This window comes from Vulpes lagopus, chromosome 23, assembly GCF_018345385.1.
Source record: "Vulpes lagopus strain Blue_001 chromosome 23, ASM1834538v1, whole genome shotgun sequence".
In the NCBI taxonomy this organism is placed as follows: domain Eukaryota; kingdom Metazoa; phylum Chordata; class Mammalia; order Carnivora; family Canidae; genus Vulpes; species Vulpes lagopus.
The window spans coordinates 20,556,685-20,569,141 of NC_054846.1; the positions used below are offsets into that span (position 1 = coordinate 20,556,685).

The 12,457-nt window shown below is 34.4% G+C and overlaps 1 protein-coding gene across 6 annotated transcripts in view; it reads left to right on the forward strand.

Annotated features, from left to right (window-relative positions):
• Nucleotides 1-12,457, forward strand: part of ANAPC10 (anaphase promoting complex subunit 10) — a 208,693-nt gene that overhangs the window by 78,457 nt on the left and 117,779 nt on the right. The window contains exons 5-6 of one of the 6 annotated variants that reach the window (XM_041737818.1): nucleotides 454-506; nucleotides 3,714-3,909. The exons of 3 other annotated variants lie outside the window; for them this stretch is intronic. In XM_041737818.1, coding sequence (XP_041593752.1) covers nucleotides 454-506; nucleotides 3,714-3,759 — 99 coding nt within the window. In that variant the 3' untranslated portion in view covers nucleotides 3,760-3,909. Of the gene's footprint in view, nucleotides 1-453; nucleotides 507-3,713; nucleotides 5,332-12,457 lie in introns of those variants that run through there. 2 more of the 6 variants (XR_005985143.1, XM_041737817.1) reach the window with 2 other exon arrangements.

Consider the following 12,457-nt stretch of genomic DNA (forward strand, 5'->3'; position numbering starts at 1 on the left):
AATGCTGTTATAAACATTTGTGTATATATTTTTTGGGTGAACATGTGTTTTAATTTCTTTGGAATATATATCTGAGGATAGAATTGCTGATCATCTAGTAACTATGTTTAATCACTTGAGGAACTGTGAGATGATTTTCCAAAGTGGTGGCACCATTTTACAGTGTAAAATGTACAGCCAGTACAGTATTTTACAGCCAGCAGTATTTTAGGGTTTCAATATCACCACATGACTTGGGTTTTTTTTTTGTTGAACGGAGAACTGGAGTTTTTGTATGGTAAAATATACATAACATAAAATTTACCATTTTAATCATTTATAAGTACAGTTCTGTGGCATTAGGTACATTGTTGTACAGTCATCACCACCATCCACCTCTACAACTGTTTTATCTTCCCAAACTGAGACTCCATACCTATTAAACACTAACTCCCCATTCCCTTCTCCCTGCAGCCCCTGGCAACCATCATTCTACTTTCTGTCTCTGAATTTGACTACACTAGCAGGTACCTTACGTGAGTGGAATCATGCAGTATTGTTCTTCTATAACTGGCACAGTTTACTAGCACAATATCCTCAAGAGAACCTGTTCTTGTTTTTTAGTTGTTATTTTTAAGTAATCTCCCTACCAAACGTGCTGCTCAAACTTACAACCCTGAGATCAAGAGTTACATGCTCCACCAATTGAGCCAGCTGGGCACCCCAAGACCCTGATTTTTTAAAGATGGTGTTTGATGCATATATCTTTTATCAACTTATTTTATACTTTCTATATACCACCCTACTTGGTAGGGTGGTATAACTTTTTTCAGTATATATAAAAAATAATAAATGAAAATTTTTAAAAATGAAAACTTTTTTTAGTATATATAATACTATTTACTTTTTTCCTCTTTAAGATTTTTGAAATTGAAATATATATTTAATTCTATTATTGTTCTCTTTTATAATTCCCTTTATGTCATATGTGTATATGTTTATGTGTTGGCTTAAAAGGAAGTTGTATTATGATAGGATTGTGGGGAATTCTCTCCTACCCATAATTCATTTAATTCATGTTTTTTTTTGTATAATATAGGATTTCAGATAAAATTATAGCCGCTAAATTATTATCTTTATATAATATAAAACACATTATATTTATAAAAGCATAGTCCCTGGAATCATACTGCCTGTTTGAATCACAGCTCTGCCACTTACCAGCTGTGTGGCTTCACTGAAATTACTTAACTTTTCTGTGTCTCACTTGTCTCATTTGTGACAGCAGGATAATGTTACCTGCCTCATTGCTAGGATTAAGTAAATTAATATACTTAATGCACTTAGAACAGTACCTGGCACATAATAGTGCCAGGTAAGCACTTGCTGCTATTATTGTCATTAGCGTTCTTTTTGAGGAATTATTATTGACACATTTTATTTTATAAGTATATTGATTTTTTCTTTTTTTATTCTTTTTGTTGATTTTTCTTCCTCACTACTAATATTTTTATTATGACTTCTTTCTTGAAGTCATGTGGGTTTTTTTTTTTTTAAGATTTTATTTATTTATTCATGAGAGACACACAGAGAGAGAGGCAGAGACAACAGGCAAAGGAGAAGCAGGCTCCATGCAGGGAGCCTGACGTGGGACTCGATCCCAGGTCTCTAGGATCAGGCCCTGGGCTGAAGGTGGTGCTAAACAGCTGAGCCACCCTGGCTGCCCCTGAAGTCATGTTTAAACCCTATCTTAAAAAAAAAAAAAAAAAAAAAACCCTATCTTTTTGTACCTCTTTGAGTAGTTTTTTTCAGGCATGATCTTATTTGCCACTGTATTTTTTATTTTTAGCCCCTATAACATTGTTCAACACATAATGGTTTCTCAGTAAAGATTTCATATATGTGGAGCTCTTGCCTGGCTGTTAAGTTCTGGTAAAAGGGTAGGCTAGAGGAAGACTGCAGGGCAGGAAGAGGAAAAAGAGACTTACTTCCCTCTGTTAATTGTCCTGTTTGCTTTCCATCATCCTAGCAGTGTTTCTCCACAGCAGCAGTTCCTTCCCATAGAGATACCTGAGTTCATTTTGCAGTTTTTCTAACACAGCATCAGCGTAGTGAATCCCACCCACATCAGAAATGTCAGCACCACAAGCTGCTGCCTTTGGCCCAGGGCAGGATCCTGGAGTTCCGGGATCGAGTCCCACATTGGGCTCCCTGCGTGGAGCCTGCTTCTCCCTCTGCCTGTGTCTCTGCCTCTCTGTGTCTCTCATGAATAAGTAAATAAAATCTTTTTATTTATTTATTTTTTAAATTTTTTTAAAAGATTTTATTTATTTATTCATGAGAGGCATAAAAAGAGAGAGAGAGAGAGAGAGTGAGAGTCAGAGACAGGCAGAGGGAGAAGCAGGCTCCATGCAGGAAGCCTGAGGTGGGACTCGATGCGGGGACTCCAGAATCACACCCTGAGCCAAAGACAGATACTTAACCGCTGAGCCACCCAGGGATCCCCTCCCCCCTTTTTTTAAAGGTAAGTTAGCACTGATACAAGTTTTTTAAAAGCAACAACAACCACTGACTAAAAATACTATGAGGAGTAGAGATTTATTCATTCTTACATTCTGTAGTTAAAAGGAGAAATCATTGTCTTAAAAAAATAACTACCTTTTCATAGGATTCCTTTTCTCTTTGTCTTGTCCACATCTCTATTTTTATCTACCCACCCTTCTCCTCCATAAAAAAAAAAATGAATAAAAGAATAAAGAAAGAAGAAGGGAAGGAAGGAAGAAGGGAAAGAGGGAAGGAGGAAAAGGAGAGAAATGAAAGAGTGAAAGAAAGAAAAAAGAAAGAAGGGAGAGAGGAAAGGAAAATAAGAAGATACAGTCATGTTCAATTAATTGTTTTAGTAGAGTAACTCATAGAATCCAGATTTAGATTCTTTGACACTGCCATTTGTTTGTGTTGTTAAGGTAAACCTGTGTTTTTGGTGATGTATATAGTTTATATATGTTCAGTAATTAAGATAATTTAGAAATAAGTATTTTTCTTTTAAAAACTACTTCAAAGAAAAAATTTTAGAAACTTAGGTTTACCTTTTGACTTATGATTTTCTTTCCCTTGTTAAGGAAGGATATTTTGGACTCTTGATTAAAATAAAATTAAGAATTAAAAAAATTTATCTGGCATTTCTTATTAAAAATCTAGATTTTAGGCTTAGAATATCATCCAGACTAGATAAATCGCTTACTGTTGTTCAAGAAAAAAAAGCTGTGTTTTTTTTTTAATTATTGATTTTCTTTTGTTAATATTTTTTGAAGTTTATATATAATCTGATTTATTCTTAAATGTGTTTCAGGTATATTAGGTATGGTCCTTGAAATAAAGTATACCTGAGATATAACGTTAGATTCTTTTCCTACTTATATCAACATGGTCTTCCATTGGCTATATACATTAATACATGTCTGATTCTGAACTTGAATGGTATACAAGTTTCTATAAACACTAAGACTGCATACATCTATTTTTATTTTGTCTATAACATGGTACATGTAGAGTGCTTATTAGCAAGTGTAAGAATGGATCATGATGTAAAAATGCCAAATAACTGGTAATGGTTGTTATACTGTCATTCTCTCAGTGAGCAAAATGTTAATTATAAGCCAACTTTAAAATGTATTCATTATAATAAATTATATTCATTGGGTAAAAATATAATCTGACTTCTGTTTTCTTGGCAGCAACTTGAATTGGTGGAACCAAGTGGCTGGATTCATGTTCCCTTAACTGATAACCATAAGAAGCCAACTCGCACATTCATGATACAGATTGCTGTTCTAGCCAATCACCAAAATGGAAGAGACACCCACATGAGACAAATTAAAATATACACACCAGTGGAAGAGAGCTCCATTGGTAAATTTCCTAGATGTACAACTATCGATTTCATGATGTATCGTTCAATAAGGTGACCTTAACACAGAACAAAAGTCATTAAACATATCATTGTTTTATCTCATCAGTAAATATATCTGGAATCTTTATTCGAAAAAGCATCAGTTATTTTGCAATTTTGTATGCATCGAAGAGTACTTTATTGTAACTTTAATGAGTAAATTTTGGGTCATCCTATTTTTATTTTCTTTAACATATAATAAAGCTCACATATTTTACATTATTAAAAAAAGATTTAAAGCCAATCATGAAATTTTTTAGTATATCAAAAGAAAAACAATTGAACTGAAAATTTTAAGAGATACACAATTTTTTACTAAGTGATTATTTCATACAGTGAACATGCATTAGGTAATAATTTATTGCATGTTTGGGAACAATATTTTATCAATAGATACTATCTTTAATAGGCCAAAATTATTTTTTTTTCCTTTCTCTAGAGGAAGCTTATTTTTTTAATATGGGACCTTTTAAAAAACAGTGTCAAAATACCTTAGCATTAGGTGTCTTATGAGAACCATTCTGATTTGGAGAATATAGTTATATTATGACATAATTACTTCCATGAAATACTTTTAATTCCAGGGTTCTTTAAATCCTGATATTGGGTCAGAGATTGATAGTATCATCTGCTATTTATCCCAGTTCTGCTGCTTATAGAAGAGTTCATTTCAAATTTGTGTCTGACACTGAAGCATAATGAGGGATAATGATTCTCCTAAAAATTTTTAAAGTATATAAAATTGTTCTTTGTATATAAAAATATTTTAAAGGAACTGAAATGTGTTTTCTTTCCATGGTTTAAAATGATTAGATTTGATTCTGTATCATTTTTTCCCCCCATATGTCTATTACTTTTTAGGAGGATCATTGTTTAGCTACAAGAGCTTCCACAGATTGGTTAATTGTTTGGGAAAGATTTCTTGGTGGTTCTTGCATTGCTGGGTAGACTGAAGTCTTAAGTAGTAAAGTTTTCGTTCTTTTTTTGTTTTAATTGAAGTATAGTTAACATGCAATGTTCTGTTTGTTTCACGTGTATAACATAGTGATTTGATAATTCTGTATGTTACTTAGTGCTCCCCAGGATGAGTGTAGTCACCATCTATCACCATACAAAGTAATTGACTATATTTTCTGTGTTGTACTTTTAATTTCCATGTTTTATTTATTTTATAACTCTTAATCCCATTTGCCTGTTCCACCCATCCCCCTAACTCCCTCCCCTCTAGCAACCACCAGTTTGTTCTCCATATTTGAGAGTTCGTTTGGTTTTGTAGACTACACATATAAGTGAAATCAGATGGTCTTTGTTTTTCTTTATTTGATTTACTTCACTTAGTATAATACCCTCTAGGTCCCTCGATATCATGAATGGCAAGATCTCATTTTTTACAGCTGAGTAATATTCTATCATGTGTATTTATATAGCACATCTTCTTTGTTCAACTACTGATGGACACTTTAGGTTGCTTCCATATCTTGGCTATTGTTAATAATCATTCAATAAACATAAGGTTGCATATATCTTTTTGAATTAGTGTTTTTGTTTTCTTTGGGTAAATACCCAAAGCAGTGGAATTGCTGGATCATATGGTGGTTCTTGTTTGTTTTGTTTTGTTTTTTAAAGATTTTATTTATTTATTTATTTGAGACATAAAAACAGTGTGTGCACACATGAGCTGGGGGGGTATGGGTGGTGGTGGGGAGAGGCAGAGTGAAATGGAGAAGCAGATTCTCCACTGAGCCAGGACCCTAACGTGGGATCCAATCCCAGGACCCAGAGATCATGACCTGAGCAGAAGGCAGACACTTAACCAACTAAGCCACCCAGGCGCCTTATGGTAGTTCTGTTTTTTACTTTTTGAGGATCCTCCATACTGTTTTTGACAGTGGTTCCATCAATTTACATTCCCACCAACAATACGTAAGAGTTCTCTTTTCTCCATATCCTTGTCAACTCTTGTTATTTTTTGTCTTTTTGATAATAGCCATTCTGACAGGTGGGAGGTGATACCTCATTATGGTTTTGATTTGCATTTCCTAGGTGATTAGTGATATTGAGCATTTTTTCATGTGTCTGTTAGTTATTTGAGTGTCTTCTTTGGAAAACTGTCTATTCAGTCGCTTTGCCTATTTTTTAATCAGATTGTTTTTTTGGTGTTAAATTGTGTAGGTTCTTTACATATTTTGGGTATTAACTTCTTATTGGATATATCATAGCAAATATCTTCTCTCAATGAGTAGGTTGCCTTTTTGTTTTATTGGTGGTTTCCTTTCCTGTGCAAAAGCTTTTTATTTTGATATAGTCCCAATATTTTATTTTTGCTTTTGTTTCACTTGCCTGAGGAGAAAAATCCACAAATACGCTGCTAAAGCTGATGTTCAACAGATTACTGCCTGTGTTTTCTTTTAAGAGTTTTATGTTTCAGGTCTCACATTTAGGTCTTTAATCCATTAAATAGTAAAGTTTAAAAAATAATTAGGTATATGCTTTATTCTGGCAAGGAGTACTAATTTACATGAATACTATAAAAAAGGGTTTCATTTTTTCACTCAGCAGAATTTCTGCTGTTCTTTCTATGAGTTCCAAAAAGAGTTTTATTGTTATTTTCATTTTGTTTCTTTGAAGTAAGCATGGTAGGTGATCTCTAGCGTCACCAAAAAAAATCTGTAACCAAGACTCATTTCGGATCAGCACATTAATCCAAATGTAGATGTGTGATGCTGGAAATGGTAGAAGAGAGGAAAACATATGGATAAGAATTAAAAGAAAAGGAAAGAGGGTCACCTGGGTGGCTCAGTTGGTTAAGTGTCTCTCTCAGCTCAGGTCGTGATCTCAGGGTTGTGAGTTCAAGTCCTATTATGTTGGGCTTCATGCTGGGTATGGAACCTACTTAAAAACAAAAACAAAACGAAACAAAAAAAAAAGAAAGAAAGAAAAAAGAAAAGGAGAGAATCAAGAAAATAATAGTATTCACTAGGTACTGTATTTAATGTTTTGCTTTAGTCTAATAAGGAAAACATTCATGTAAACATAGGGTCTTAGGAAAAGAGAGAAATCTAATAAAAAGTACAGAAGGTTTTATTAGTAATGTTACTATTTGCTAAATCCTTTTTAAAATTTTGCTTAGAAGAAACAAGGAAGAGGACTATCATTTACATGATCCACTCAGTTATCTCCTATTAATAGTTTGTTAAGAGGCTCCTAAAATCAGGAGGGATAAAGAAGAATGTTGAGAAAATCAGTACGTTTTCTATTTCTACTCTTATTCTTTATTTTTTATATGCCAGCTGGCTGATCACCTTTATTAGGCATGGGAAAACTTGGTAGCTGAGTATTATGGAGGTAATGCATCCCTTTTTATAAGGATTATATAAAATACAGATAGACCATGTATATTGGCAAAGGATAATTATCTAAAGTAGTTGCATTTCTCTTTTAAAAGTGCAAGTAATATACCCGACAAAGGATTTGTATCTAGAATATATATATATATGAATAATGAATTCTTACAACTCAAAAGAACACAACCCAATAAAGCAGAAAATTTGAATAGTCATTTTACCAAGGAAGATCTTGAATTGGCAAATGAGTTTGTAAAGAGATGCTCAGCTTCACTGGACATTAGTGAAATGCAAAGTAAAAACCACAATGAGGGGCACCTGGGTGGCTCAGTGGCGTGATCCTGGGGTCCTGGGATTGGGGCCCCGTATCAGGCTCCCTGCATGGAGCCTGCTTCTCCCTCTGCCTGTGTCTCTGCCTCTCTCTCTCTCTCTGTGTCTCTCATGAATAAATAAAATCTTAAACACACACAGTGAGATACCATGTTGCAACCACTAGGCTGGCTGCTGTTAAAAAGACAATTGCAAGCATTGGCAAAGATGAGGAACTGGACCTCCCAATGATGGTGAAATTGCAATTACTGTATAACCACTTTGTAAAATAGTTCAGTAATTCCTTAAGAAGTTAAACATAGGGCAGCCTGGGTGGCTCAGTGGTTTAGTGCCACCTTCAGCCCAGGGTGTGAACCTGGAGACCCTGGATCCAGTCCCACGTCAGGCTCTCTGCATGGAGCCTGCTTCTCTGCCTGTGTCTCTGCCTCTCTCTCTCTCTCTGTGTCTCTCATGAATAAATAAATAAAACCTTAAAAAATAAAATAAAATAATAAAATAGAATCTTTAAAAAAATAAATAAACATATACCTATTATGTGATCCAGTCATTTCACTTCTTGATATTTACCCGACAGAAAAAAAAAAAAGTGTGTTTATACAAAGAATATTCATAGCTTTATTTGTAATACTTGAAAACTGGAAACAACCCAAATATTGATGAGTAGGAAAATATATGAACAAATGTTCATATACTCACATAATAGAATACTACTTAGCAATAAAAATGAAAAATTAATACATGCAACAACATGGATAAATTTTCATAATAATTATGCTGAGAGAAAGAAGCCATACAAAAAAGTATATACAATTTGTTTTTGTTTTTTTAATTCTAGAAAATACAAACATATCATATGACAGAAACAGATCCATGATTGTATAGGATGGGAAGTGTGGAGAAGTAAGGAAGGATGGACTATTTTGGGGAATGATAGCTATGTTCATTATCTGGATTGTGATACTGGTTTCACAGATACATCCATATGTCCAAATTTATCAAATTATACACTTTACATATGTGTAGTTTATTTCATGTCAATTATACCTCAATAAAGCTGATTTAAAAATAGCTTATTCTACCTGTTGCACATAGTAATCATTCAAAGATGCTAGATCTGAAGTAGTTTTATGTGTTACTGAAAGGATCTGAATATAAAAAACCTAAGATTGAAGAGCCATTTTAACAGTTAATAAAACAGTGACAGCAAATTAATTCACTCATTCATTTATAATCAGTATATGCCTTTGAGTATTGGACAAACCATGAAGTTTTAGATTTAAATTTTTAAATTTCACATATAATCTAAAATGTAAGATACTTTGAAAATGAGTTTATTAGCTGGGGAAATATTATAAGAAACTGTAAAAATGAATTTTAAAATACAGCAGTTCATTGAATACTAATAAATACACAACTCTAAAAAAGACTAGTAGATTTTGGGTATTAACTTAGATTTAATTAGGAAACCAAGGTAAATCTGATGCAGACCTTGGTTTCCAGTTGCTTCTAGTCTATTAGGGGTAGTAATAGGTCTCTCTCTACTCAGCCAAATCAGAAATTAGAGTGGTAAAATCTCTGATGGCAAGGGGGTAGAAGGGAGAGTTGACTTTCTCTTCAGGAAGATGGAGGTAAAGCTAAGACATTTGTGGAGAAAGTGGAATTTTTAAAAGAAAGACTATTTGTAATATTATCTAGTTATTTACTTTTCAAGCCTATTCTTGAATCCAGACTGTCATTGTTTTTATGAGTAACAATTAATTTGAAACAGATGATTTGTGTTTCAAAATTAAGTGATGTTTTGTATATTTACTCTTGTTTGAAAGTTTCCAACAATTAAAACACTGACAATCTTGAAAAGCAATTTTAGTTACCATGCCTTCTGTTCTTTTAGCCATTATAACACCAAGATTATTTTCTTTTGCCCACATTGTTTTGGCTTTCCCCACTTCTCCTATGACTCCTTAGGTGAAAGTACCCTCTCTTTATTCTGTGGCTAATCCCATTACCATCGTTTGTCTTCTCTTGTCCTTTCTGGTGAATAGAACCCACTTACTATTTTGCACATATAGGCAAAATTACAGTTGGACCAATCTAGAAGTGTTCTACTTGCTTATGAAACCTTTTCCTGGCTGAATTTTTATTTCAGGAAATGATATTTCACCTCCTGTATTACAGAAGCTCTAGCATTTACCATTTCAGTTGTTTTAATGACGGGTTTGTGGCCTAAGCTTTCCACTGATGAAGTTCAGTGATCATCATAAGATATTCTTCCACTTTGCATTTGCTTTTCTGATGTTGGGAGTAAATTATGATTCTCTCCCTGTGGTCCTAGGAGTAATTTCCCAAACTGTTTTTATAGACTTTATTCTGAGACTAGCTCTCCTCTTTACCCTGGCATTCATCTATAGCTGGAGATCCAGATTTTAACAGATCATTTCCTGTTATTACTACAGCAGTATCAAAATACTGATCACTTACCAAGAAGCAAAGTATCCAAAAGACTGAAGCAGAGAGTTCAGCCAGCTGTTTGTTTTTCAACTGTTAAAATTTGTGAGAATCACATGTTAAATGGATATGGCTACAGAATGAAGCAGGGGTGGTCTAGGTAAAAGGAGAATGATAACAAGCCATCCAGCTCTTAAGTTCTAACACACTCAGGTGTTTATCAAAGACAAAGAAAAGGAATTTCGCTATTTTAAAAGAGTGCTTATTTTTTAAGGTAGCATTCAGTAACTACTAGGAGATGCAAGTAACGTATTCTTTGGAAGTTTAATTTTTTTTTCTCAGTCATTAGGACTGTTTAGAATAAAACTCATTTTTTTTGTCTTGAAATTTTCAATTGTTAGACTGGCAGTCAGGTATGATTTTGATTCTTCTTCTTCCCATACTCAGTAACCCCAAGTCCTGCAGATACTTTCACCACATTCACTTTTAGTTTCACTCCATTTATATCATTGTAGCCAATTGCAGGAAGCTCCCAGCTGGACCATTAGTCTTTAGTTTATGCTAAGATAAAATTATCCAAACAATATTCCATCATATGGCTTTCTGTAAAATCTATACTAATTCCACATTACCTATATAAATTTACCTATGTAAATAAACCCGAAGTCCTTTGGCATCCCTTCAAGGCCATACATCTTCCTTGCCTCTTTTATAACCTTTTCATTATCCTCAGACTTCTCGACCTAGCCCAGCAAATATGCTTGTCTGTCTTCTGTGCACAACTCCCTCCTTCTCATTTTTAGTATTTTATATGTAACATCTAGTGGCCTTTAGTGTTGTCACTGTTCTACCAATTGATACCACTTTCCTAAACAAACTGGCTCAAGAGTCACTCCCTTGAATGCCTTTGCTTATCTGATTTTAATGCTGTGTATTTTGATAATTCTTTTATTCTAAATCCTCTTAGCACTTATGTGCTCTGCCAGCACTATATTATCGCATAAATGCTATATTGTGTGTATTGCTAATAACTCTTGACAACAGAATCAGACAGGAACTCAATGGTTTGCATTATTACAATTCTCAACATACAGTAGCATGAAATAAATACACCTTGTTTTTCTAAGATCTTGCATTGACATACTTTTGCATCTTATATCTCATTTTCACAAAATCACTGTGTCGGGATACATTTAGTTACAAATGATAGAAATCCCTGCCACAGTGACTTAAATAAGTTTTTATATTTCTTGTATATTAAAAGGTCTGGAGATCCATGTTTGCTTCATTGGTCCAGCAGCTTAATAACACTGGCTCTCTGAGAATTCTTAGGTCATTCTCAAGGTCAAAAAATAGTCATTATCATCCTAACTCTCACACTGACACTTGAGAGAGAAGGGAGAAGACTAGCACTGGCCATATCTTCCTTTATCCCCCGGAATCTCCAGTGTGCTGCTTATATCATGTTGGTGAGAACTGGCTTACACAGCTGTCTCTACCTGAAAGAGAGGCAAGCTTGTCTGGGAAAGCAGGGAACATGATTGTCATTGTTGCCTTAGGCAAACTACTATTTTCTTTCTTTCTTTTTTAAAGATTTATTTATTCATTCATTCATTCATTCATGGCAAACTACTATTTTCTTTTTTAAAGATTTATTTATTCATTCATTCATTCATTCATTCATTCATGAGAGACACACACAGAGAGAGAGAGAGAAAGAGAGAGAGAGAGAAAGAGAGAGAGAGAGAGAGGCCAAGACATAGGCAGAGGGAGAAGCAGGCTCCATGCAGGGAGCCTGACATGGGACTCCATCCTGGTCTCCAGGGTCACACCCTAGGCTGAAGGCAGCGCTAAACCACTGAGTCACCCGGGCTGCCCAAACTACTATTTTCTAGGACAAAATACATCATCCTGAAAAAAACAAAAAACTACAAACAGTATTCTCTCTGCGAGGAAGAAGGGAGAATAGATAAGAGGTAAACAGTAAGCAGCATCTGCCTCACACAATCTTTTTGAGCCTCGGCACCCTTATCTGCATACTGTAAATAACAGCAGTACTCATTTCAGAGGATTAAGTAAGATAATAAAAGTAAGCACTTAGCACAGTGTGTGGCAAATAGCAGTATCCAACAAAAAGTAGCTGGTTTTATTATTATTTTGTCTTCGGCTCATGTAGTTTAATCTGAGAAATCTATGGGGAAGAAATGGCTGTTTTTCCCCCTTCTTTGTGAGTTCTGCTGGACTTGAGAAGATAACCGCTAGTTCTGCAGCACTGCCTGTGTGGTAACCTTAGAACCCCTTTTTAGCATCTGCATTTTATCATCTACCATATACTTATACCTTGGCCATGATAGTTAAAGTGGGTGGGGACTAACATAGCCTTTTTATTTATTAACTATGTTGTCCTTTT